A 27405-nucleotide genomic window follows, 5' to 3' on the forward strand; every position below is an offset into this window, starting at 1 on the left:
GGGCTGAGGGCGGGGTCGGTGTCCCGGGAGGGGCAGGGGTCCTGGGGGGGCGTGGCCAGGGAATGAAGGCAGGATGAGGGGGCGGGGGCCCAGGGGAGGTGGCCACGGCCCTAGAGGCGTGGAGTTGGAGGGGGTGGAGGGGCGCCAAGGATGGGGGCGTGGCCGGGGTATTCGGGGTGGGGCCGGGTCCACGGGGGCGGGGCCGAGGGATTCAGAAGCGCTTGTCCTTCACCAGGCCGTTCCTCAGTGGCTTCCTGGGGGCCAGAACCAGCGTAGGTTAGCCTGGGAGCCCCACGCGGCCGCCTGGCCCTCTTTCCTGCTTCTTCCCTGGCCGTTTCACACCCCCCAGCTCCTCTTACCCGGCCAGGCCCGGGCCTCGCCTTCACCCTGCCTCTCCTTCACCCTGCCCCGTAGGCATGTATGTCCCTCCTGTCACCCTGGCACTTCCTCCTTGCTTCCCTCTCCCCAGTTAAACCTTCCTCTTCCCCTCCTCCCTGCCTCTCCAGGCCGCTGCAGGGCAAAAGCCACGCACCAGCCTGGGCCTGACCACTCCACCGCCTCCACAGTGGGACCCTGCACAATCCTCCTCTCCTCTGCCACCCACCCCACGAAGGCTCGTCCTTGGCTCCAGTGGCCCTGGCTGGCATCTGCTGTCCGCCTACTTCCCTTTTTTTTTTTTTTTTTTTTTGAGACAGGGTCTTACTCTGTGGTCCAGCTAGAGCTGTAGCACTATCATAGTTGGCTGTAGTTTCAACCTCCAAGGCTCGATGGATCCTCCCACCTCAGCCTCCAGAGTAGCTGGGATTACAGGGGCACGCCACCACTCCCACTTTTTTTTTTTTTTTTTGAGACAGAATCTTGCTCTGTTGCCCAGGCTGGAGTGTGGTGGCACAATCTCAGCTCACTGGAACCTCTGCTTACTGGGTTGAAGCGAGTCTCCTGCCTCAGCCTCCCGAGTAGTGTGGTGGCGCCTGCTAATTTTTTATTTTTAGTAGAGAGGATTTCACTGTATCACCCAGGCTGGTCTTGAACTCCTGACCTCAGGTGATCTGCCCACCTTGGCCTCCCAAAGTGCTGGGATTACAGGCGTGAGCCACAGTGCCTGGCCCCAGGTAACATTTTTATTGTTTGTTGAGATGAGGTCGCTGTGTTGTAGAGGTGAGGTTGTTATGTTGCCCGGGCTGGTCTCAAACTCCTGGGCTCAAGCAGTCAGCCCGCCTCCACCTCCCAAAGGGCTTTTGTCACTTTCATTTGCTCTTCTCTTAGGCTGAAGCTCAGCTTCTCTGCATGCATTTCACAGCCAACTGGCTGTCCCCATCGATGGCTGTTGGTCTTTATCTGAGAGGAGATAAGCCCTGCTTGGACCTCCCATCTGTCACTTGTCTTCTGACTTTGCCTGCAATGCTTGAGACCGTGAGTGGTGTTTCTTCATCCACCCTTGTGGCTTCTCGATTCTTCCCATAAACAAACCTCCATGACACACTCTCTCCTTTTGGCTCTGGGATGACTCCAGGATTCCATTTCTGCATCGACACCTTAGGTACAAGGTGGGGGTTTGCTCTGAGGCTTACGAGAAACAAAGACACGCCCTCACTGTTTTCCAGAGGGTCCCCACGCTTTCCGTTCCTGCTCTCCAGGATGGTCTTTAGTATTTGCCAAAGGTTTTAAGATCTTAGGTCAGTTTCTCCACTCAGTTCCCACAGAGAGTATAGATTCCTCTAATGGTAAAGTTTAGCATCCTTGGTGATGGGTGCCCCCGCCCTGGGCCTTTTTATCAGAGCTTTCCTGCTGTTTCTTGTTTGTTTTTTCTGCACAAGCTTCAAAGTGTTCTTTACCCACTCAGAAACAGCTGTCAGTATTTGCCTTTTGGGGTGTGGGTGGGGGTGTACCCACCTTGGGGGAGATAGCTTTTCTGGTTTTTTTCTTGGCTTTTTTTTTTTTTTTTTGAGATGCAGTCTTGCTCTGTCGCCCAGGCTGGAGTGTAGTGGTGCAATCTCGGCTCACTGCAACCTCTGCCTCCCAGGTTCACACCATTCTCCTGCCTCAGCCTTCCAAGTAGCTGGACTACAGGCATTCACCACCATGCCTGGGGTAATTTTTTTTGTTTTTTGAGACGAAGTCTCGCTCTTGTCCCCCAGGCTGGAGTGCGATGGCGCAATCTCGGCTCACTGCAACCTTTGACTCCTGGGTTCAAGCGATTCTCCTCCCTCAGCCCCCCGAGTAGCTGGGATTACAGGCGCCTGCCACCACGCCTGGCTAATTTTTGTATTTTTAGTAGAGATGGGGTTTTACCATATTGGCCAGGCTGCTCTAGAACTCCTGACCTCAGGTGATCCACCCACCTCGGCCTCCCAAAGTGCCTGGGATTACAGGCATGAGCACCGCACCTGGCCAATTTTTGAATTTTTTTTTTTTTTTTTTTTTTTTGAGACGGAGTCTTGCTCTGTCGCCCGGGCTGGAGTGCAGTGGCCGGATCTCTCAGCTCACTGCAAGCTCCGCCTCCTAGGTTTAGGCCATTCTCCTGCCTCAGCCTCCCGAGTAGCTGGGACTACAGGCGCCTGCCACCTCGCCCAGCTAGTTTTTTGTATTTTTTAGTAGAGACGGGGTTTCACCGTGTTAGCCAGGATGGTCTCGATCTCCTGACCTCGTGATCCGCCCGTCTCGGCCTCCCAAAGTGCTGGGATTACAGGCTTGAGCCACCGCGCCCGGCCAATTTTTGAATTTTTAGTAGAGACGGGATTTCACCTTGTTGGCCAGGCTGGTCTCAAACTCCTGACCTCAGGTGACTCGTCTGCCTCAATCTCTCAAAGTGCTGAGACTTACGGGTGTGAGCCACCATGCCCGGCCGAGATGGCCTTACTTTGATTGACACCTTTCAGCTTCTATCCACCACTGTGGGGAAAAGAGAGTCAGAGGGAGGTTAGAGAGAGAGAAGGATGATGCAGGCACTTTCTAGATGTTTCTTCGTAGATGAGGAGAGGGAGACCGAGGAGACGGGGCCCCCTGAGGTCTTGCAAGTGTTTTTCCCCAAATTGCTGTCAACACTGATATGCTGGTGTTCCAGAGAGGGAGTCTGGGGTGAAACTGGGGGCTGATTTGGGATATTTTAGAAGATGCTGGAAATGTCAAACACGGGAGATGGAGAATGGCACTCGGGAGCTCTGTGGGTAGGAGAGAAATGTGGGAGTCGGTGTGGATGAAGTGTGGGCAGAGAAACGGCCCCAGAAGAGGAGGCCAGCCAGGAGGCCAGAGAGGCAGAGCAGGAGTGTAGGGCAAAGAAAGGGTTTCAAGGGCCAGGCACAGTGGCTCACACCTGTAATCCCAGCACTCTGGGAGGCCAAGCCAGGTGGATCACCTGACCCTAGGAGTTCGAGATCAGCCTGGGCAACACAGTGAGACCCCATCTCTACAAAAATAGTGCAGTGAGTCAAGATCTCACCACTGTACTCCAGCCTGGGTGACAGAGCAAGACTCCGTCTCAAAAAAAAAAAAAGAAGAAGAAGAAGGGGAGGGGACTCTTTGGGGTTAGCACCAAGAGAGCCACAGGGGAGCTGGATAGGAGTGGCCTTGGGATGGGGGGAGGAAGACTGGGTACAGCTGGGTTTGAGGAGCACCCAGGAGGATCTAGGAATTCTGTTACAAGGGAGGGGAACAGGCTGATGAGGCCAGTGGTGAAGAGCAGAGAGAGAGCGCATTCTCTCCTGGGTTGAAATGTCCTTGAATAGGCAAGCTGGGTGGACATCCCTAGCCTCAGAGAGAGGGGGACTGTCGCTCACTGTAGCAGCAGGTGGACGCCCTCACCCGGCCACTCCTGCTTTCTTGGGGACATGTTGGCCAGATTAGCAGTGCAGGAGATGATGATGATGGGGACAGCTGGTGTCCAGGAACCCTCAGGAGGGAAGATTCTCCTACATGGGCCAGACATTGGGGCTGAAGTTCAGTTTTCTATTTTTATTTTTTGAGACAGGGTCTTGCTCTGTTACCGCAGCTGGGGTGCAGTGGTGCAGTTGTGGCTCACTGCAGCCTCAACCTCCTGGGTTCAAGCCATCCTCCAGCCTCAGCCTCCCAAAGTGCTGGGATTACAGGTGTGAGCTGCCATGCCCAGCCCAGTTTTTTAGACACTGCAGGGGGGTGGCAGGTGCAGCAGAGGTGAAAATGGGATTTACAGAGCTTTGGTGCAAGTCACCAGAGTGAGAGAGAGGTGAGAGTCTCTCAATGGATGGCTGGTCCTGGCAGCCCCTGAGAGGGCAATGGGGGCTTTGGACAGAGGGGCTGAGTCGTGACAAGGACGTGGGAGTGACCACAGGAAGGTACGGGTGTCAGTGTAGGAGAGAAGGGTACTGGCTATCCACATCACCAGGGATCCCATGAGGGCCATGAGGAGGACAGGGAATTCAGAGGAGGGAGTACAGATGAGGGGATCCTGGCGGTGAGGCTGCTCAAGAAGCAGTAATGGGGTGAGATGGGGTGAGGAAGAGATCAAGCCAATTAATTGCTCTCTGATTTGCTTCATGCCTCCCGAGTTATCTAAAAGTGGTTCTCAGTCTTGGTTTTCTGGAGTTCCGATCCCAGTTGAATTTTCGGAACCAGGCAAAGTGGCTCATGCCTGTACTGCCAGCACTTCGGGAGGCTGAGGCGGGCGGATTGCTTGAGGCCAGGAGTTTGAGACCAGACTGGGTAACATAGTGAGATCCCATCTCTACAAAAAAATTTAAAAATTAGCTGGATGTGATGTGGGTGCCTGTGGTTCCAGCTACTTGGGAGGCTGAGGCGGGAGGATCACTTGAGCCCAGGAGGTTGAGGCTGCAGTGAACTATGAGCCAGTGCACTCCAGCCTGGGAGCCTGGGCGACAGAGTGGAACCCTGTCTCTAAACAAACAAACAACAACAAAAAAAAACAAAAGAAAAAGAAACAGGCTGGGTGCAGTGGCTCACGCCTGTAATCCAAACACTTTGGAAGGCTGAGGCGGGTGGATCACTTGAGGTCAGCCATCACCACCTTTGGAAGACACCTTGGGGAGACCTTGCTGATCTCTGGAAAATTCCCGACTCAGGCCGGCTGCAGTGGCTCATGCCTGTCATCACAGCAGCTTTGGGAAGCTAAGGCATGTGGATCGCTTGAGCCCAGGTGTTTGAGACCAGCCTGAGCCACATGGCGAAACCCTGTAAAAAATACGAAACTTAGCACAGCGTGGTGGTGCGTGCCTGTGGTCCCAGCTACTTGGGAGGCTGAGGCAGGAGGATCACTTCTTGGGTCGGGGAGGCAGTGGTTGCAGCGAGCCGAGATCGTGCCACTGCACACTCCAGCCTGGACGACAGAGTGAGACTTTATCTCAAAAAAAAAAAAAAAAGAATTCTCGACTCATGCTCAAAGGACAGTAAATCTAACACCCTCCAAAGGAGGCTCCTAATGCCGCATCTGCCAGATCCCATGTGACCCTGCCCCAGTCCCACTCAGTCAACACCAGCTCGAGCCAAAAGTCTTGAAGTCTTGAGTCATCTTTGATTCTTTTATTTCTGTTTCATCTATACCCAAGGCGAATCTGGTGGGTTCTCCCTTCCAAACAGGGTGGGGGGTCTGAGGCTCCTCTGCCTGGCTACAGCCCCGGATGTGTTAAATGTCTGCATCTCGCACCTCCCATTGCAAAAAACGTCACGGAACTCTGAGCCACTGCTTCCCTGAAACCATCGTTCCCAGGTCACTGATGGCCCCCACTGGCCAAATCAGAGGGCCTGGCTGGTCGGCACCTTCCAGAGCCTTCCACAACCTCCTGTCCTGGCCCCTGCTCAAACACTCCTCACATTGCCTATGAGACACTGCACACCCCGACCCTGCTTGTCACCCAATTTGGCCTCCGTTCATCCCTGGCCCAGGCGCCCGCCTGCCCGCCCCAGGCCTGGGGCTGTCTCCTTCCCCAGGACTCCCTCCTGGGTTGGGCTGAGTCCGAGCTCCCAGCCCCAGCTCCTGTTTGGCTGGGCAGTGGGCTCCCCTGCCAGACTCAGAAGCCAGGACGTCTCAGCCCAGATGGAGCCTGGGCTCCCCCTGCGGTCCTGGGCATTCCTTCCTCCCCAGCCCCACTGCCACCGGCTCCAGTGGGGACATGGGTGGGAGGATGTCGTCCAGCCTGGCCAACAGCTACTCCTCACCACCCACAGGGCCCCAGCTCGTCCACTGCAGCCAAACCAGCCACTAGGCCTGGCCCTCAGTGTCCCCACTGCTGAGACCCTGCCTGCCCCTCCCCAGCCTCTCCCTCCCCTTCCTCACTGTCCTATCCTTCAGGGTAGTGGCCACATTGTCCACGTCTTTATTGCAGTCTCTGTTTTGGAGTAGGCTTGGGGGGCAGCATCCGCGTCGGCCTCATCTGCTGCTGGGTCTTGGGGGCCTGCCCATGAGCATGCTCGGACAGGCGACACTAAAGGAGGGAACGCGGGGTGCGGGCCCCTCCACACTCACTCGGCTTTGCTGGGCTTCAGGCTTTGGGCCTCGGCCACGTCGTACTCCCGCAGGTCCTTCAGCTCGCGCACCTGGCCTGTCAACACCTTGGCTGCAAACGCCACGATGTACTGCGAGAGGGGAGGGGAGGTGCTGGTGAGAAGGAAGCCTCCCTCGCCACCGCCCTGCTGACAGCCGTGTGCTCCTGTCCCAGGCCCTCCACACAGGTTGTCTGCCACCTAACGTGCCCCTCTCCGAACCTGCCTGAGGAGGGGACAGGGATGGGGACAAGGACGGGACCGCCACTGTGGAGGAGGGCTGGGGACGACTCACCAGGAACCAGTAGAGGTTCATGAGGGTGAGCAGCAGCAGGAGCGCATTGAAGAAGAAGTAGAAGGGGATGTCAGGCACCGCGCGCAGACTGCAGTGACAAGTAGCGTACAGGACCTTGAGCGGGAACCAGTAGAGGCGGAACCAGAACCTGTGGTGGGAGGAATTGGGAGGCCGTGGGTGGAGGGAGACCACCCAATGCCTGTCCTGTCCCGTCCTGGACCCATCCTTGTCCCCTTTCCCCATCCTTGCCCACCTCTGCCCACCTGTCTCTACTCCTGCTCTGTCCTTCTCCTACCCTGCCATGCCCTGCCCACCTCGCCAAGGCCCCACCTCCTTCCCTGCCCCATCCCTCCCCTTACCTGCCAGGCCCCACCCACCTCACCAAGGCCCCACCTCCTTTCCTGCCCAGTCCCTCCCCTTCTTTGCCAGGCCCAGCCCACTGCACCAAGCCCCTACCTCCTTCCCTGCACAGTGCCCCCATTTCTCTGCCACATCTTGCCCACCACACCAAAGCGCTACCTCTTTCTCTGCCTAGCCCTACCCCAACCCTGCTTGGCCCCACCCCTGGCTTGCTCTGTATTAGTCTAGCTCCTCCCCTTCCATGCCTGGCCCAACCCACCTCACCAGGCCCCTCCCATTCCTGGATCCACCCATCTCACCTGGCTTCATCCCTTTTTCTGCCCAGCCCCACTCCTAGCCCAATTGGCCTCACCCTTGTCCACTCCTTTCCTGTATAGCCCCGCCCCTTCACAGCCCCACCCAAATCACAAGGCCCCTCCCTTGCCATGCCACACCCACCTCACTGGGCCCTGTCTCCTTCCCTGCCTGGTCCCGCCCCCTTTCTGACCACACCCACCTCACCAGGCCACACCTCCCTCCCTTCCCAGGGCTCCCTGCCACTCACCAGCTGAAGCCGAAGCTGAGGCAGCCCAGGTCTGCTGCCAGGGCATGCAGCCGGTGGTAGGAGCCACCGCGGGACTTGAAGTAAATGTTGAGCTTGGTGAACTCAAGCTGCACGTCACTGATATCGTGCAGGAAGAGCACAAGGATGCCCACATTGTGGTACCTGGGGGAGCAGCAGGTAGAGAGGAGAGGGCGGCTCACATTAGGGGACCTCCACTCTGCACTAAGGCCCCCAGCACAGAGTCCCTGGGCTATACCTCAGGCTCCCCATGGGCCTCTCCAAAGCCACCTTTCCTGGCTCGCCTGCCCTGCCCATCTCCCCTTCCCAGGATGCCCTTTCCTCACTGCACCCCACTTAGCTGTGCACCCCCCAACCGGACCCTCATCTTCCCTGCCTCAGTGTCCCCATGTGGCCCAGGGGGCTCCGTGTAAGTTTTTCTTTTGAGACAGGGTCTTGCTCTGTGGCACAGGCTGGGGTGCAGTGGTGTGATCCGGCTCACTGCAGCCTCAAACTCCTAGGCTCAAGTGATCCTCCCACCTCAGCCCCCGGAGGAGCTGGGACTACAGGAGACCAACACCACACCCGGCTAATTTTTTTAATTTTTAGTAGAGACTGGGTCTGGCTATGTTGCCCAGAATGGCCTAAAACTCCTGGGCTCAAGAGATCCTCCCACCTTGGCCTCCCAAAGTGCTGGGATTACAGGCATGAGCCACTGTGCCTGGCCTTGGAAGTTCCTTGCTGGCCCCTCCTCATCTTGGTGACCTTTGACCTTCTGTGACCCCCAACTCTCACAGGCCTGGGCCACTCTGTGTCCAGATCCTCTATGAGCTTGTCCCTCACTTTGGACATCACCACCATAGTGAGACTTCCAGGTCTGGATGTCGATGCAGGAAAGGCCTCTGCCCCAGCCCATTAGGATCCTTTTTTTTTTTTTTTAACTTTTTTTTTTTTTTTGAGACAGAGTCTCGCTCTTGTTACCCAGGCTGGAGTGCAATGGCGCAATCCCAGCTCACTGCAACCTCTGCCTCTCGGGTTCAAGCCATTCTCCTGCCTCAGCCTCCCGAGTAGCTGGAATTATAGGTATGCACCAGCACACCTAGTTAATTTTGTATTTTCAGTAGAGATGAGGTTTCCCCATGTTGGTCAGGCTGGTCTTGAAGTCTTGACCTCATGTGATCTACCCGCCTCGGCCTCCCAAAGTGTGGGATTACAGGCTCGAGCCTAACCGCGCCCAGCCCCATGAGGATCTTAATAAGCCCGAAGGCCATCCCCTGTCCTTCTGCAGAGTCTCCACCTGACAGATGCGCTGCCCGAGGGGACTGGATTCACCCTGGACACGGGGAAGTGTCTCTCACCAAGTCCCTGTTCCTTGCTCTGTCTCCCGACAGCTCCAGGATTCCTGCCACAGGTCCTTTGCACGTGCTGTCCCCAGGACCCAGCATGCCAGTGCCTGACGTTCAGCACCTCCCTTCACTCCTTTCAGTCTCTGCTCATCTGTCACCCCCAGACCAACGCACCTACACCTAACACATCTGCAGCCACAATTTTTTTTTTTGGAGACACAGCCTCGCTCTGTCACCCAGGTTGGAATGCAGTGGTGAGATCTCGGCTCCCTGCCACCTCCGCCTCCCGGGTTGAAGCGATTCTCCCGCCTCAGCCTCTTGAGTAGCTTGGACTACAGGCACCCATCACCATGCCCAGCTAATTTTTTTATTTTTAGCAGAGACAGGGTTTCACCATGTTGGCCAGGTTGGTCTCGAACTCTTGACCTCAGGTGATCTGCCCACCTCAGCCTCCCAAAGTGCTGGGATTATAGGCATGAGCCACTGCACCTGGCCTTTTCTCCATAATTCTTATCACCTTCAAATGAACTGTTCCTTCCTTCCTTTTTTGGTTCTATCATCCGACTCTGCCCTCTAGAGAGCCTTGTCTGATAGAAGTTTCTAGAACTATGGGAATGTTCTAAACCTGTATTGTCCAACATGGGAACCACCAGCCACTTGTAGCCAATGAGCCCTTGAACTGTGGCTTGTATAGCTGAGGAATGGAATGGGGGCTTTTAAAAATTATTTTTTAAACTAACCAGACGTGGTGGCTCACACCTGTAATCCCAGCACTTTGGGAGGCCTAGGCAGGTGGATCACTTGAGGTCAGGAGTTCGAGTCCAGCCTGGCCAACGTGGTGAAACCCCGTCTTTGGCTGGGCGCGGTGGCTCAAGCCTATAATCCCAGCACTTTGGGAGGCCGAGACGGGCGGATCACGAGGTCAGGAGATCGAGACCATCCTGGCTAACACGGTGAAACCCCGTCTCTACTAAAAAAATACAAAAAACTAGCCGGGCGCGGTGGTGGGCGCCTGTAGTCCCAACTACTCGGGAGGCTGAGGCAGGAGAATGGCGTGGACCCGGGAGGCGGAGCTTGCAGTGAGCTGAGATCCGGCCACTGCACTCCAGCCTGGGCGGCAGAGCAAGACTCCATCTCAAAAAAAAAAAAAAAAAAAAAAGAAACCCCGTCTCTACTAAAAATACAATAATTAGCTGGGTGTGATGTCTTACACCTGTAATCCCAGCTGCTTGGGTGGCTGAGGCAGGAAGATTGCTTGAACCTGGGAGCCGGAGGTTGCAGTGAACTAATATCATGCCACTGCACTCCAGCCTGGGTGACAGAGCAAGACCCTATCTCAAAAAAATAGGTAAATAAATAAATAAAATAAAGTAGTTTTAAAAATTTATTTCTTTTTGAGATGGAGTCTTGCTCTGTCACCCCGGCTGGAGTGCAGTGGCACGATCTCGGCTCACTGCAAGCTCTGCCTCCCGGGTTCATGCCATTCTCCTGCCTCAGCCTCCCGAGTAGCTGGGACCACAGGCGCCCGCCACCACGCCCGGCTAATTTTTTGTATTTTTAGTAGAGACGGGGTTTCACTGTGTTAGCCAGGATGGTCTCAATCTCCTGACCTCGTGATCCGCTCGCCTCGGCCTCCCAAAATGCTGAGATTACAGGCATGAGCCACCGCACCCGGCCTAAAAATTGATTTATTAGAGACAGGGTCTCCCTATGTTGCCCAGGTTGAACTCAAACTCCTGGGTTCAAGCGATCCTCCTGCCTCAGCCTCCTAAGTAGCTGGGGGACTGCAAGCATGAGTCCCTGCTCCTGGAGTTTTACGTAAGTTTAATTAAAGTTGAAAGGGCTGCCTCTTTGTTGCTCTATATCTGTGGGCCGTGGCTACTCCATTATCGCAGTTAGGGCGGCTAGTCCCATAGAAATAGTAGATGAGCAGTGTATTTCATTTTAAAGTTTCTATCAGCCACATTTAACAAGAGAGGGAAAAGAACAGGTAATATTAATTTTAATAAAGGATTCCAATTAATTCAACATATCCAAATTATTGTCATTTCAATATGGTGTCAAGATAACAAGGCCAGGCGTGGTGGCGCACGCCTGGAATCCCTGCACTTCAGGAGGCTGAGGTGGGAGGATCACTTGAGCCCAGGAGGTCCAGGCTAAAGTGAGCTATGGTCACGCCACTGCACTCCAGCCCGGGTGACAGAGTGAGACCTTGTCTCAAAAAAAAAAAAAAAAAAGAGAAATAAAAGGGTGGATAAGATACTTTCACTCTTGTTTGTATATGAAGGCTTTGAAGCCGGGGTGGATTTTATGCACACAGCACGGTGAGGTTTGCACAGACTCCATCTGAAAGGCTCAGGGATGGCCATGGTTGGCTCTGGAACACCAGGGTGCGTCAGTTGCGTTCACAGCCGTGCCCCCATTGCTTGGGCATGGTAGGTGCTCAGAAACTCCTGCGTGTGTGACCTGGTTGGTCAAGGGCAGCGTCGGAGGAGCTGGGTGGGTGAGTGGGGTGGAGTGGCTGTGGCTCTCAGGGCCTGTTTCTTTTTTTTTTTTTTTTTTTTGAGACAGAGTCTCGCTCTGTTGCCCAGGCTGGAGTGCAGTGGTCGGATCTCAGCTCACTGCAAGCTCCGCCTCCTGGGTTCACGCCATTCTCCCGCCTCAGCCTCCCGAGTAGCTGGGACCACAGGCGCCCGCCACCTCGCCCGGCTAATTTTTTGTATTTTTTAGTAGAGATGGGGTTTCACCGTGTTAGCCAGCATGGTCTCGATCTCCTGACCTCGTGATCCGCCCATCTCGGCCTCCCAAAGTGCTGGGATTACAGGCTTGAGCCACCGCGCCCGGCCTGAGGGCCTGTTTCACTCCATCCCTGCGGAATCTCCCTCAGGAATCTCCAGGCCCACATTCCCTCCTCGGCCTTCCTCCCTCTGGCCTGTGCCCTCGTCGGACCCCTGAGCACTCCGACCTGATGTGATCCCCTCCATGGCCGCCTCTGTGCCCTGCGGCAACATCATCAGCCTCCGCACTGTGTGGGCTGTGCCTCGGCCCCCTGCCACCCAATCCTGTCCTTACCGGAAGGCGTAAGAGGAGACGATGAGGATGAGAGTGACCACGTGATGGAGCAGCATGACCACCGAGTCCTTGCGCCAGGTGTCCATGTACAGCGTGGCGTAGATGGAGTGGCCATAGAAGCTTCCCTGGAGCAGGTAGGCGGCTGCGATGTCCCGCGGCACCGCCATGCCCGGCGTCCAGTCTGGGGAGAGCCAAATCTCGCAGTCAGCGGCCTGAGAAGCCTCTAGACAACCCCACCATGACCCAGTGACACCCTCCAAGCCACACGTGTCCTCCCAGTACCTGGGTAACCATGCGTGTCTGACTGCTGGCTTTCCATTCCCAATTATTGTTATTTATTTATTTATTTTTTTTTATTTTTTTTTTTTTGAGACGGAGTCTCGCTCTGTCGCCCAGGCTGGAGTGCAGTGGCCGGATCTCAGCTCACTGCAAGCTCCGCCTCCCGGGTTCACGCCATTCTCCTGCCTCAGCCTCCCCAGTAGCTGGGACTACAGGCACCCGCCACCTCGCCCGGCTAGTTTTTTGTATTTTTTAGTAGAGACGGGGTTTCACCGTGTTAGCCAGGATGGTCTCGATCTCCTGACCTCGTGATCCGCCCGTCTCGGCCTCCCAAAGTGCTGGGATTACAGGCTTGAGCCACCGCGCCCGGCTGTTATTTTTTGAGAAGGAGTCTCCCTCTGTCATCCAGGCTGGAGTGCAGTGGAGTGCAGTTGCGCGATCTCAACTCAGCTCCCTGCAACCTCAACGTCCTGGATTCAAATGATTCTCCTGCCTCAGCCTCCTGAGTAGCTGGGACTACAGGCGCATGCCACCAAGCCTGGCTAATTTTTTGTATTTTTACTAGAGGTGGGGTTTCACCGTGTTAGCTAGGATGGTCTCGATCTCCTGACCTCATGATTCACCTGCCTCGGCCTCCCAAAGTGCTGGGATTACAGGTGTGAGCCACCGTGCACGGCCATTTTTTTGTTGTTGTTTTTTGAGACAGAGTCTCGCTCTGTCACTAGGCTGGAGTGCAGTGGCACTATCTCAGCTCACTGCAACTTCCACCTCCCAGGTTCAAGTGATTCTCCTGCCTCAGCCTCCAGAGTAGCTGGGATTACAAGCACCGGACACCACGCCCAGCTAATTTTTTTTTGTATTTTTAGTAGAGACGGGCTTTCGCCATGTTGGACAGACTGAACCCGAACTGCTGACCTCAGGTGATCCACCCGCCTCGGCCTCCCAAAGTGCTGGGATTACAGGCGTGAGCCACTGCGCCCAGCCTGGAGGGATTTTTATTTTAGGAAGAGTTTTGTGTTTCTAGAAAAATTGTGGCCGGGCGTGGTGGCTCAAGCCTGTAATCCCAGCACTTTGGGAGGCCGAGGCGGGCGGATCACAAGGTCAGGAGATCGAGACCACAGTGAAACCCCGTCTCTACTAAAAATACAAAAAATTAGCCGGGCGCGGTGGCGGGCGCCTGTAGTCCCAGCTACTCAGGAGGCTGAGGCAGGAGAATGGCGTGAACCCAGGAGGCGGAGCTTGCAGTGAGCTGAGATCCGGCCACTGCACTCCAGCCTGGGCAACAGCGTGAGACTCCGTCTCAAAAAAAAAAAAAAAAAAAAAAAAGAAAAATTGTGCAGATAGGACAGAAAGTTCCTTTCTCTCTTCTGCCCCAGCATACCCACAGATTTCCATTTCTCTGGCTTTAAGTAGCATATTTGCTACAAATGCTGAACTATTATAGACACATTATTATCATTATATACATTTTAAATTTTTTATATATATATATATATATATTTTTTTTTTGAGACAGAGTCTGGCTCTGTTGCCCAGGCTGGAGTGCAGTGGCCGGATCTCAGCTCACTGCAAGCCCCGCCTCCCAGGTTCACGCCATTCTCCTGCCTCAGCCTCCCGAGTAGCTGGGAGTACAGGCGCCCGCCACCTCGCCCGGCTAATTTTTTTTTGTATTTTAGTAGAGACGGGGTTTCACCGTGTTTGCCAGGATGGTCTCGATCTCCTGACCTCGTGATCCGCCCGTCTCGGCCTCCCAAAGTGCTGGGATTACAGGCTTGAGCCACCGCGCCCGGCCAAATTTTATATATATTTTTAAATAGATGGTCTTGCTCTGTCACCCAGGCTGGAGTACAGTGGTGTGATCATAGCTCACTGCAGCCTCGACCGCCTGGACTCAAGTGATCCTCCCACCTCAGCCTCCTGAGTAGTAGCTCGGACCATAGGCACCCATCACCATGCCTGGATAATTTATTTCTTTTGTAATTTTTGTACAGACAGAATCTTGCCATGTTTCCCAGGCTGGTCTTGAACTTCTGGGCTTAAGCAATCCTCCTGCCTTGGGCTCCCAAAGTGATGGGATTATAGGCACCCACCACCTCGCCCAGCCCAGCACCCCTTCCTGTTTTCCTTTTTTTTTTTTTTTTTTTGGGGGGGTGGAGTCTTGCTCTGTAGCCCAGGCTGGAGTGCAGTGGTAGGGTCTCGGCTCACTCCAACATCCATATCCCCGGTTCAAGTGATTCTCCGGCCTCCAGAGTATCTGGGATGATAGGCACCCACTACCATGCCTGGCTAATTTTTTTTTTTTTTCTGTAGAGACAGGGTTTCACCATGTTGGCCAAGCTGGTCTTGAACTCCTGACCTCAGGTGATCTGCCCGCCTCGGCCTCCCAAAGTGCTGGGATTACAGGCATGAGCCACCGCGCCCCGCCCCCTTCCCATCTTTACCTTAACAGGCCCCTGCCTTGTGGGTGATCTGGGCCCACTCCCTGCAAATGCCCGGCCCTGACAGAGGCGGCTGCCCATGGAGTCTTGCCGTGCCCGGGCGCACCATGCCGCCAAGCGCGGGGTCTCCCACCAAGCAGGTCCTGCCTCACCTTCCCCTCCTCCTGCTTCCTGGTGCACCTGACCCCCACACTCAGGTGATGGGGGACATCCCAGCCCACCCCACCATGTCCCCCTCCTCCTCTCCTCAGCCATATCCCCAGGACTGCCAGACACTAAAGTCAAGGGCTATGCTCTGGACAGGCACGGTGGCTCATGCCTGTAATCCCAGCACTTTGAGAGGCCAAGGCAGGAGAGTTGCTTGAGTCCAGGAGTTCGAGACCAGCCTGGACAACATGGCGAGACGCTGTCTCTGCAAAAAAATATATAAAAATTAGCTGGGTGAGGCGTTGTATGCCTGTAGTCCCAGCTACTTGGGAGGCTGAGGTGGCAGGATCACTTGAGGCCTGGAGGGAGGCAGAGATGGTGGCGAGAGCTGAGATGTTGCCACTGCACTCCAGCCTGGGAGACATAGCCAGACTCTGTCTCAAAAAACAAAAAAACAAACAAACAACAACAATAAAAAAACAGTGGGAAGCCATGCTGTGCTCTGCCCACACCAACCTGGAACTCTCTGGGTTGCTCCCTGTTCTCTGGCCACTCCCTTTCTGCAGACCCCCAAGACGGACCCTCCAGCCTCCATCTGCGGCTTCCTGGCCCCTGCCTTGGTGACCTGCCCTGCAGCCCAGCTGCCTCCAGATGCCCCCATGAACCGCCTCTGCGACAACTTTCATCTCAGCCTCACCCCTTCTGCAGCCGAGTTATGCTAGGACCCCCATCCAGGGTCCCCTCTTTGGTCAGTGCCACCCCCACCCCGGTCCAGGCACTGCTGTCTCCTGCCCACATCTCCCCAGCGATCCCTGGCCCCCCTGACTGTTTGTCCACTATCCTCACTCAGCCCTGATGGCCGTGTACACACAAACGGTCACTAGGACCCAGCAAGTCCACTAGGGTTGAGAATGGAAAACAAGGACTCAAAGAGATACCCTGTCCACAGCAGCACACAACCAAAAGGCAGACACAACCCGAATGTGCATCAATGGATGAATGAAGAATAGATAGGTTACCTCCACACAGTGGAATACTATGCAGCCATGAAAAAGAACGAAGCACTGATCCATGCTACAATGTGGGTGAATCCCAAAAACATGATGCCGAGTAAGAGAAATCAAACACAAAAGGTCACACAGTGTGAGACTCCAGTGATCTGAAATGCCCAGAACAGGCAAAGCTACAGAGACAGGAAGCAGATTGGTGGCTGCCAGGGGCTGGGGTAGAGGACTGGTGAGTGACTGCTAATGGGGATGGGGTTTCCTTTTGTGGGGGATGATAATGTTCCAGAACTAGACAGAGGAGGTGGTTGAACAACACTGTGAATGGACTAAAATCTGATGAACTCTTTGCTTTGAAATCGTTAATTTTTGGCCGGGAGGCGGAGGCAGGTGGATCACCTGAGGTCAGGAGTTGGAGACCAGCCTGGCCAACATGGCAAAACCCAGTCTGTACTAAAAATACAAAAATTAGCTGGGCGTGGTGGCGCATGCCTGTAATCCCAGCTACTCGGGAAGCTGAAGCAGGAGAATCACTTGAACCCAGGAGGTGAAGGTTGCAGTGAGCTGAGATTGTGCCATTGTACTCCAGCTTGGGCAACAGAGCGAGACTCTGTTTCAAAGAAAAATAAACAAATACTTAAAATAAAATGGTTAATTTTTTTTAAAATTGTGGGCCGGGCACAGTGGCTCACGCCTGTAATTCCAGTACTTTGGGAGGACGAGGTGGGCAGATCACCTGAGGTCGTGAGTTCAAGACCAGCCAACGTGGAGAAACCCCATCTCTACTAAAAATACAAAATTAGCTGGGCATGGTGGCGCTTGCCTGTAATCCCAGCTACTCGGGAGGCTGAGGCAGGAGAATCGCTTAAACCCGGAAGGCGGAGGTTGCAGTGAGCCGAGATCGTGCCATTGCACTCCAGCCTGGGCAACAAGAGAGAAACTCCGTCTCAAAAAAAAAAAAAAAAATGTGGCAGATTTATATGGCAAAAATTTATCATCTAAGCCATTTGTTAAGTACACATTGTTGTGCAACCATCACCAGCAGTCATCTCCATAACAATCTCCTCTTCCCCAACAGAAACTCTGTCCCCATTAAACAGTCTCTCCCCATCCCCCTCCCCCAGCCCCTGGCAGGCCCCCAGCCCACTTTCTGTCTCTATGAGTGGGATGACTCTAGGAACCTCATATAAGTGGAATTACATAGTATTTGTCTTTTTGTGATAGGCTAAAATGCCTAATTTCAAGTTATGTAAATTTTACCTCAATAAAAAATGCAGGCCAACTGAGGTGGCTCACGCCTGTAATCCCAGCACTTTGGGAGGCCAAGGTGGGTGGATCACTTGAGGTCAGAAGTTCAAGACCAGCCTGGCCGACATGGTGAAACCCCGTCTCTACTAAAAATACAAAAATTAGCCAGACATGGTGATGCACACCTGTAGTCCCAGCTACTCGGGAGGCTGAGGCAGGAGAATCGCTTGAACCCAGGAGGTGGAGGTTGCAGTGAGCTGAGATGGTGCCACTGCACTCCAGCCTGGGCAACAGAGCGAGACTCCATCTCAAAAAAACAAAACAAAACAAAACAAAACAAAAAACTAGCCGGGCGAGGTGGCAGGTGCCTGTAGTCCCAGCTACTCAGGAGGCTGAGGCAGGAGAATGGCGTGAACCCGGGACGCGGAGCATGCAGCGAGCCGACATGGCGCCGCTGTACTCCAGCCTGGGCGACAGAGCCAGACTCCATCACAAAAAAAAAAGAAAGAAAAAGTAAAAGAAAAATTGGGTGAAACTCTGAAATGCCCTGATCCTCTGCATCCTGACTCTCCAGAAACATCCGAGCCTGAGCTTTCGCCCCGGCCACCTCACTGGATCTGTTGCCCACCTTTCCAACAGAGGCCCCCCACCCCTCCTGTAGACTTACCTCCCCACAGGATAGGGGGGATGTCCTGGCTTAGTTCAGGGGTCTCAAATCTCCTCTCCCTCCTTTTGTTTTTTGAGAAAGGGCCTCACTCTGTCACCCTGGCTGGAATGTAGTAGTGCAATCTTGGCTCACTGCAGCCTCGACCTCCCAGCTTCAAGCAATCCTCCCGCCTCAGCATCCCCAGGAGCTGGGACCACAGGCACGCGCCACCATATCCAGCTAATTTTATTTTTTTATTTTTTGTAGAGATGGCGTCTCACTATATTCCCAAGGCTGGTCTCGAACTCCTGGGCTCAAGTGATCCTCCCACCTTGGCCTCTCAAAGTGCTGGGATTCCAGGAGTGACCACCGCGCCTGGCCTGTCCCACCTCTTCATACTCGTGTCCCACCTACTGTTGGGTCACTCAATGCAATCCCTGCCTTGTCTCCATCCCCGAATCCAGAATCTTGGTTTCCCCAGTCAGCCCCCATCTCACAAGACCCTAGCATCATCCTCACCCTCTTCCCTTCACACCACCTCTAGGGTGGCAGCAAATACTATTAGCTCTGCCTTCTAAACGTTTCTAAAATTGGCCACTTTGCTCCCATCCCCTCCCCTCAGCTCAATCCTGGTGGGAGTCCCTTCGGGCTCCAGCTCCTGCTGTCAGCCCCCTCCTGGACCCCTGGGGTAGATGCCCAACCCGGGGTGACATCCCTCCTCTGCTCCCAGCCCACAGGTAAGTAACAAAACCTGGCGGTGGCATCCGAGGCCTGGAAGGCATGGCCTCCATTCACCTGAACACAAGTCCCTGCCGCTCCTGCCTGCCCCAGGCACCTCCAGGCCCTCACTCAGTCCCCTTCAGTGGGACCACCTCATCCCTGCTAAAAACTGCCCCTCCCCACCTCCCCAACACAGCACACTGCCTCTTCTCTCCACGCAAGTTTTCTCATCCACACTTACTGATGTTGATAGACTGTGTACTTCACTGTCTGTCGTCCCTGCCACACGGCCAGCTTCATGAGGGCACAGGGCTTTCTCTGACCATTCCTAGCTGTGTCTCAGCTCTGGCATATAGTAGGCGCTCAATAAATGAACATGGAAATAATCAGCTAACTTGTGGGTATCACTTCCAAAAAGCAACTAAGGCGGCCGGGCGCGGTGGCTCAAGCCTGTAATCCCAGCACTTTGGGAGGCCGAGACGGGCGGATCACGAGGTCAGGAGATCGAGACCATCCTGGCGAACACGGTGAAACCCCGTCTCTACTAAAAATACAAAAAAACTAGCCGGGCGAGGTGGCGGGTGCCTGTAGTCCCAGCTACTCGGGAGGCTGAGGCAGGAGAATGGCGTGAACCCGGGAGGCGGGGCTTGCAGTGAGCCGAGATCCAGTCACTGCACTCCAGCCTGGGCGACAGAGCAAGACTCCGTCTCAAAAAAAAAAAAAAAAAAAAAAAAAAAGCAACTAAGGCTGGGCGAGGTGGCTCATGCCTGTAATCCCAGCACTTTGGGAAGCTGAGGTGGGTGGACCGCTTGAGGCCAGGAGTTCCAGACCAGCCTGGCCAACTTAGTGAGACCCCATCTCTACCAAAAAATACAAAAAAAATTCACTGGGGGTAGTAGTGCACACCTGTGGTCCCAGCTACTCAGAAGGCTGAGGTGGGAGGATTGCTTGAGCCCAGGAAGTCAAGGCTGCAGTGAGCCGTGATCGCGCCACTGTACTCCAGCCTGAGCAAAAGAATAAGACCGTTTGAATAAAATAAAAAAAAAAGAAGCAGCAGCAGCTAGAGGCAACTCCATGCCCGAAATGTTAAGAGAGGCCGGGCATGGTGGCTCATGCCTATAATCCCGACACTTGTAGAGGCCGAGGTGGGCAGATCACCTGAGGTCAGGAGTTTGAGACCAGCCTGGCCAACGTGGTGAAACCTCGTCTCTACTAAAAATGCAAAAATTAGCCAAGTGTGGTGGTGCACACCTGTAATCCCAGCTATTCAGGAGGCTGAGGTAGGAGAATCCCTTGAACCTGGGAGGTGGAGGATGCAGTGAGACGACACCGTGCCATTGCACTCCAGCCTGGGTGACAGAGTGAGACTGTCTCAGAAAAAAAAGAAGTTAGGAGAGTTCAATCATGGGTCATTCGTCTAAAAGGAAAACTGAGCAACAGCTAACACCTCCCCTCTAGGCGATCAAGGTGTTGCATGGGAAAAGTGGCCCCATAGGTGGCACATCCACTGTACACTCTGGGCTCTGTGCCACCAGGAGCCCTCTAGGCTGTTGCCATCGCATGGCAGGAAACAGCTATCCTGTATGTCCCTGGCCCACAGCCCTGGTGGTCCTCACAGGGCAGAGAAGCTGCAGCCCCCTCTGCCCCCATTACAGATGGGGTTTCCTCCATCAGCCTGCCCAGTGGCGATGCCGACCCTGCCCTGCATTCTCTGCCAGCACAGGTCACAGAAAGCATGCCGCAGTCACCTCCCTGCCCAGCCCACCCAGAACTCAGGCCACATCCATTCCAATCAATTGGACACAGCCACTTCTTGTCATCTTTTTTTTTTTCCCCAGAAAGGGTCTCGCTCTGTTGCCCCGGCTGGAGTGCAGTGGCATGATCTCAGCTCACTGCAACCTCCACCTACTGGGTTCAAGCAATTCTCCCACCTCAGCCTCCCAAGTAGCTGGTACTACAGACGTGTCCCACCACGCCAGGCTAATTTTTTGTAGAGATGGAGGTCTCACCATGTTGCCCCAGCTGCTCTTGAACTCCTGTGCTCAAGTAATCCTCCTACCTCTGCCTCCCAAAGTGTTGGGATTACAGGTGTGAGCCAGTGAGCCCAGCCCACTTCTCATTCTCATCATCTTTTTTTGTTTTTTGGAAATGTCACCCAGGCTGGAGTGCAGTGGCAAGATCTCAGCTCATTGCAACCTCCGCCTCCCGGGTTCAAGCGATTCTCCTGCCTCAGTCTCCCAAGTAGCTGGGATTATAGTCGCCCACCACCACACCCGGATAATTTTTTTTGTATTTTTAGTAGAGATGGAATTTCACTGTGTCAGTCAGGATGGTCTCGATCTCCTGACCTCGTAATCCACCCACTTTGGCCTCCCAAAGTGCTAGGATTACAGGCGTGAGCCACTACGCCCGGCCCTCTTTTTCTCTTTTTTTTTTTTTTTTTTGAGACGGAGTCTCGCTCTGTCGTCCAGGCTGGAGTGCAGTGGCCGGATCTCAGCTCACTGCAAGCTCTGCCTCCCGGGTTTACGCCATTCTCCTCCTGCCTCAGCCTCCCGAGTAGCTGGGACTACAGGCGCCCGCCACCTCGCCCGGCTAGTTTTTTTTGTATTTTTTTTTAGTAGAGATGGGGTTTCACCGTGTTAACCAGGATGGTCTTGATCTCCTGACCTCGTGATCCGCCCATCTCGGCCTCCCAAAGTGCTGGGATTACAGGCTTGAGCCACCGCGCCCGGCCTCTTTTTCTCTTTTGATAAGAGACAGGTCCTCACTCTGTCTCCCATGCTGGAGTGCAGTGGCGTGCTCATAGCTTCCCTTGGCCTCCAACTCCTGGGCTCCAGCGATCCTCCTGCTTCTGCCTCATGAGTAGCTGGAACCACACACACCTGTCACTGCCTCGTGTCTTTGTGTTTTAAGCAGAGCTCTCCCGGCCATCCCCTCAGGGCCCCTACCGTAGAAGACAGATGGTGGGTCGTGGAAGAAGGGGTAGTCGGTGCCAAACAGCAGGTAGGCACTGTAGCTCCAGCTGCCCAGGTAGAAGAGAAACTTCCAAGCACTCTCGGGCATCTTGGCGGCATCTCTGGGCTGGAGGCGGCACCGCTTCGCCAGGGGCTATGGGGGAGAAGACGGGCGGGCAGCCATTGGTGCTGGGGGCCAGAGACGACTCCTCCAGGGTGGGGAAACTGAGGCCCAGGGACTCCCCAGGCCGGGCAGCACTGGGAAGGCCCGTCCCCCATGCCCACAGCCACCTGGAGCATAAACAGAGCCCACAGGCACCTGCCAAGGCTAAACTTAGTGCCCAGCTGTCCGGCTGGGGCGGTGCTGGGAGGGGAGTGAGGGAGGAGGCTCTGAGGGGAGAGGAGGGGAGCAGGAGGGCTCTGAGGGCCGGGAGGGGGACACTTGGGCTTACGGTGAGGGAGACAGATGGATGTGTCAGCCCAAGGGAGTCGGGCTGGTGGGGGTGACCCATGAAGGGAACATGGAAGGGTTATATGGGGGCATCTTGGGAAACACAGGGAGCCCCATGGGACCGACACAGAGGGGAGAGGAAGAACTTGTGAGGAAGTCGCCCCCTCAGTGGGGGAATGTGGAGAGACCGGAGTCTAGAGGGCTGGGGGAGACTTGGGGGAAGGTGTGGTGGGGACATGGGAACTTGGGGACCATGAAAGGGGAGGAGGGGCTGGAAGAAGAAAGAGGGGACAGGACGCGGAAAAGGTGTCACAGGCGAGCTATGACCCTGAGGGGGCAAAGGGAGTGCAGAGGAAGCTGCTGGCTCCAAGGCAGGGGTTAGGGAGTCCGGTGGGTGGGGGGGGGGGTCAAGCTCCCTGGGGGCGGGGCTCCAGAGCTGCCCGGCCAAGCCCCGCCCCTGGACAAGTCCCGCCCCCTTCCCAGAGGCTGAGGGGGCCGGAGCCCAGAGCACCCAGCAGTTGTCATGGAGACAGCTGGAGCCCGCTCCGGTAACCCCTGGCAACCAGGCTGCTGCCAAGAAGATGAGCTTTGGAGCACCCGGCAGCCCCTCCACCCATTCTTGAGGAAGGGCGAACCTCGAAATGGGGCGAGCACCCCACCCAAGCTGGGGAGGGCCCCCGGGCTCCGCCCTGGTAGTCTACCAGCGGCCACATCCTCCTGTCCCATGGGGGTGGGGGGCCGCATGCCCTCTTGGGCCTCGGGTTTCCCAGCTGGAAATGGGGGAGAAGGCAGGGGCAACAAGCAGGATAAAGACCACTGCGGACCCAGGAAGGGGCCCTGGACAGCCCTGTCTCCCTCTTCCACAGCAAGGGGGTGGCTGGGGTCTCTCCCCCATGTGGGTGATATGGGGAAGGGAGTGGGGAGAGTGGCAGTCAGACAACAGCCCATCCTCGACCTCACAAGGGCCAGCCTCTTCCCGGCCAGCAGAGAAAGGCCCCTTTGTTGGCGCTGGGCACACTGTCCCTGAACCCTCCAGCCAGACGGGCGGGGTGACACCAGCTGGTCCACGGGGGTGTCCAGGCCAAGCTAAAGGCCCAGACACCTTCCAACCAGCTCCTGCCACAGCGACCCCTCCCCAGGGAAGGGAGAGGGATCAGGCGCCAATGTCACCACCATGGTCACTCCCCAGCAGGGGTGATGGTCTCAGGAGAAACTGGGGAATTCTGCTGTCGCCTCTTGGAGGCAGCATAGTCCAACCCTGAAGCCCTGGGCTCCAAGGGAGCGACCACTGGAGTGGCCAGATCGCCCAGGCCTTTGCCATCCCTGGTCGGAGGGTGGCGCTGACCTCAGACAGGCACAAGGCAGCGACCGGGCAGCTCCTGCCTCTTCCCGATTGCAGCGGCCAAGCCGTCCCCGCCGCCGCACGGACCCCGCAGAAAACGGGCAGCAGACCTCGCTCAGGGCCAGGGCGCAGCCCGCATGGCAGGGACGCGCATGGCGCAGGCCGCGGTGCGCCGAGCCCTCCCTTTCCCGGTCCTGGTCTTCTCAGTGTCTGGCTCGGCCCTGCCGGAAAGAGCGCTTGGTGGCCGGAGCCATCCACTGCGCGGGGCCCCCTGGTCCCAAACTGACCGGAAAGGGCCGTGCCTCGGTCCCTCACGTCTCAAACATCCCACCTGTCTCGGGCCCCCCATGTCCCAGACTCACCCCAGCCCGGCCACACCCCCGCATCCACCCGGTTCCCCCACGCCGCACTGACTGAAGGGGGCGCGAGGCGGCCCGAGAGACCCTGTCCCGGAGCTTCAACGTCCTGGGCCTCTCCAGCCCGAGGCCCCCACCCACGTTTCGGCGACCCCTTCATCCGCAGCAGCCAGCAATGGAAGAAAGGAACCCGCCGGCGGCCCGAGCTCCCCGGTCCCGGCTTCCCCCAGTACGGGGTCCCCTCGTCCCGGACCCCCGCCACACTGACCCGAAAGAGGCGCGCGGTGGCCGCGGAGCGCAGCGCGGTCCAGCCCAGAGCGCCGAGCGCCAGCAGCAGCAGCTCGGGCGGCGCCAGGTGCGCGTGCTCAGCCAGGCCGCGACGCGCCAGCCCCCAGCCGCAGTCCGTGCAGCCCCGCGCCGCCGCCAGCGCGCTGCCCCAGCCGCGCCGCACTAGCTGCGCGTAGCTTGGCATGGGCTCGGGCCCCGTCGGCCCCGCCACGGGCTCCGCCGCCGCCATGCCGCCCGCTCGCCCGCCGTCCCCCTCGCCTGCGCCCGCCCGCGGTAGCCGCCGGAGCCGCGCGCCCCGCGTCACGCGCCGCAGCTGGGCCGGGGGCGCGCGGGCGGGAGAGCGGAGGGCGGAGGGGCGGGACCGGCGCAAGCTCCGCCCCGCTGGGGGCGCGGCTGGGGGGCGGCCAGCCGGGACGTGGGGCGCCCTGAAGGCGGGCCCGCGCCCCTGCCCGTTTCCCAGCAGAAAAACCGAGGCACGGGGAGGCGGGGGCCGGAGCTGGCTGGGGGCCCGTTTGACCTGGACCCCGAGAGACTCCGCACACCGCCGTGTCGCGCCCCCATGCCTGCCCCACGCCACCCCGGCTCCCCCACCCCACCACGCCGTGCCCGTGACGGAGGGCACGGGGGACACTAGCAGGCAGTCCCCTCGGCCGGCGACTCTTGCTCCTCCCGGCCCTCCAGCACGCCACGCCGCTCCCGCTCCATCGCCGCGGCCCGCTCGGACCTCACCGTTCTCAGAGCCCTCGCTGCTCCTCAAGGACCCGAGGCCTGGCACGCCTTGGCACAGTCTTGGGACCATCCCGTGGCCTTCCTGCATTCAGGAGGCGTAGCCTCAATGAAACATTCTCATTCTTCAAAAGAAAACGGCCCACGCCAGGGCGTTGGGAAGCGCACCTAGTGGAGACGCAGCCCTCTGCCCTACACCAGGAGCTTGACAATGGGGTTCCAGCCTGGACGCGGGGACCCTGGGCACTTCCCAGGCATCTTCTTCTGGAGGTCTGCAGAGCCGGCTACTGAGACAAAGGTGTAATGGGGGTTGCTGAGATTAGGGGGTTCTCTGAGGGTCACTTGCTGCTCTGTGACCCTGGGGAACCCCAGGGGCCTCCCCAACATCAGGTTAATACAGGAGTTGCAGAGAGGCTGCAGGAGTGGGTGCCAATGCGGGAGAGACTCCCAATCTGGATTGACTATGACATCATTGGGACCACCATAAGTGACTTTCCAATGCACCGTTCATTGACAAGGCCCTGTGCCCAAAGCCACTGAAGGCCATCAAGGAAGATATGGGTCACCTCTGTTAGGACCGCCACCTCCCCAGGCACTGATGCACTCACCCCGCAATCCTAGCCCCCAGGATGTCCCCACACCTGGCCTTCAAGGTGCAGGATGCAGGGATGAGTCCTGCAGCAGCCGCGCTGTCTCCCACACACCTGTACCTGACCTTCAGGGGCACAGGTGAACACACCTTCCCTTTGCCCCACACCCAGTCCTCTACAACACATCCAGGTGGCCCTGCATCTGGCTACTTCTCTGCATCTGCACAGCCTTGCCCCCAACCCCGACCACCACTACCCTCCGGGGTTCTGTCAGGTATCCTGGCTTCCTCCTCTCCCCATGGAGGCAAGAAGGAGGCTGTGACAACGCTGGGCCTGTTCCTCCTCTGTTTGCAGCCCTCCGTGACTCCCATCCTGCTCAGGGAAAGCCCAAGTCCTCACTGGCCGCCCTCACAGCGTCCTGTTTCCCTCCATCTGTGGGCTTTCTTGCTGTTCTTCCAACATGCCAAGCTCTGTCCTGCCTCAGGGCCTTTGCACTAGCTGTTCCCCCCCCACCCCCGGAAATGCTGTTCCCCTAGGTACCAGCATGGCTCTTCTGTCGCCTGCTTAGTCTGCCACCGAATCTGAAGTCCCACACACCCCTCATGTCTGCTTGACACTTGTCACCATCTGCCCCTACATACATAGAGCTCCTCCTCATTCTTTTTTTTCTGAGTTGGAGTCTCGCTCTGTTGTCTGGACTGGAATGCAGTGGTGCAATCTCAGCTCACTGCAACCTTCACCTCCCGGGTTCAAGCGATTCTCCTGCCTCAGTCTCCCGAGTAGTTGGGATTACAGGCGCCTGCTACCACACCCAGCTAATTTTTGTATTTTCAGTAGAGACAGGGTTTCGCCATGTTGGCCAGGCTGGACTCGAACTCCTGACCTCAAGTGATTTGCCCATCTTGGCCTCCCAGTGTTGGGATTACAGGCATGAGCCACTGCACATGGCCCCACTCCTTATTCTTGAATGTGGACTCCATATGGACTGGGGGCCTACCGTGTGGGGGGCATGAGGCCTGGCCTGGCCGATAGTTCAGGTCCAGCTGGAGGCCAGAGATGTGACTAACGCCACAACCTGCCTGGCAGGCAGAGGGGGACAAGGGGGATGTGCTCTCATAGGTCCAGCCAGGCCTGCGGGGCAGCCGTGGACAGTCCCAGTCACCTCCCTCCACCCTCTCAGCCAGCATTATCTGGTCACCATGGCGCCCATCGGTCATGGGAGAGGCGCCACCCACCCACCCACTGACCCCAGCTCAGCCTCAAATTTCTTTTTGGCGGGTCCAGCCAGGAGGCTGCCAATGGGTGGGTGCAGGGCAGGAATGGAAGGCGGCTCTGCTGGCAGCTGGGGACCAGGCACCCAAGGCTGGGCGGAGGTCAATCTTGAGGCCAGTGTCCCCGCACCCACCCCAAGGTCTCCTCCCTCCAGGAAGCTCGGCCTGGACCCCTCCTAATGTCCCTGCCCAGGGAGTCCTCTTTTGCCACTTCCCTCCCCTACCAGGCTGGGGGTGGGGTCGCTTGCTGTCCTGCCCTGGCAACGGGAGACAGGGTCCGGTTTCAAATGAATAGGCCTGGGTGGGGCTTGGGGAAACCCTGGGAGATAAGCCCAGGCCAGGTTCAGAGGTCAAAGGGCATGCATCCCCATTCAGCGCCCCTTGACCTCACAGCCCTGTGCCACCAAGGAACCTCTGCGCCAGTCATGCCCACTGCTGGGGTGCATGTCCCCCCAGAACTTAGCCTGGCAGCTCCTTTTTGTTGTTCGGGTAGACACAGCTCAATGGTGACTTCATCTGGGAGGCTCCAGTCAGCCGCGCTGCCACCCACCCACCTCCCTCCCTATGGTGCAGCCGCCTCTCATCGCAGCTGGTTGCTTGGCCCCGGGGCCCCGGCCACAGCAGGGCTCTGCCTTGGAGGAGGGTTTCCTGGGGTTAATGCTGACCCCGCAGGGCCCCTCCGGCTTTGCTGAGCTGAGGCCTGAGTGCTTCCTGCCCTGGCTCCCGCTACCTCCAGACCACTCAGGGGTTCTCATTTTGAATCTTGGTGCCCCTCATGATAGTGGCATGACCGCTCTGTGCCTCAGTTTCCCCTGATGCCAACCTGGGCTGCTCAGTGGCCTCTTGGGGCCAGGGTGAAG

General features: G+C 56.8%; 1 protein-coding gene across 3 annotated transcripts; it reads right to left on the reverse strand.

The window, feature by feature from the left end:
• Window positions 1–116: 116 nt before the first annotated feature.
• On the reverse strand, window positions 117–25109 carry LOC105485180 (ceramide synthase 1). Of its 3 annotated transcripts, none has more exons than XM_011747429.2 (7): window positions 23939–24274; window positions 21516–21675; window positions 12086–12266; window positions 7671–7832; window positions 6767–6914; window positions 6455–6564; window positions 117–254 (listed from the first exon to the last, which is right to left on the reverse strand). In XM_011747429.2, exons 1-7 carry the CDS (start codon window positions 24185–24187, stop codon window positions 212–214), a joined length of 1053 nt encoding a protein of 350 aa, XP_011745731.1. In that variant the 5' UTR covers window positions 24188–24274; the 3' UTR covers window positions 117–211. The 3 variants fall into 3 exon arrangements, with proteins under 3 accessions (XP_011745731.1, XP_070944238.1, XP_070944237.1); XM_071088137.1 differs by lacking the exons at window positions 117–254; window positions 23939–24274 and adding exons at window positions 5497–5679; window positions 24688–25109; XM_071088136.1 differs by lacking the exon at window positions 117–254 and adding an exon at window positions 5497–5679.
• Between the last annotated feature and the right edge of the window lie 2296 nt (window positions 25110–27405).

This window comes from Macaca nemestrina, chromosome 20 (genome assembly GCF_043159975.1).
Source record: "Macaca nemestrina isolate mMacNem1 chromosome 20, mMacNem.hap1, whole genome shotgun sequence".
NCBI classification, from domain to species: domain Eukaryota; kingdom Metazoa; phylum Chordata; class Mammalia; order Primates; family Cercopithecidae; genus Macaca; species Macaca nemestrina.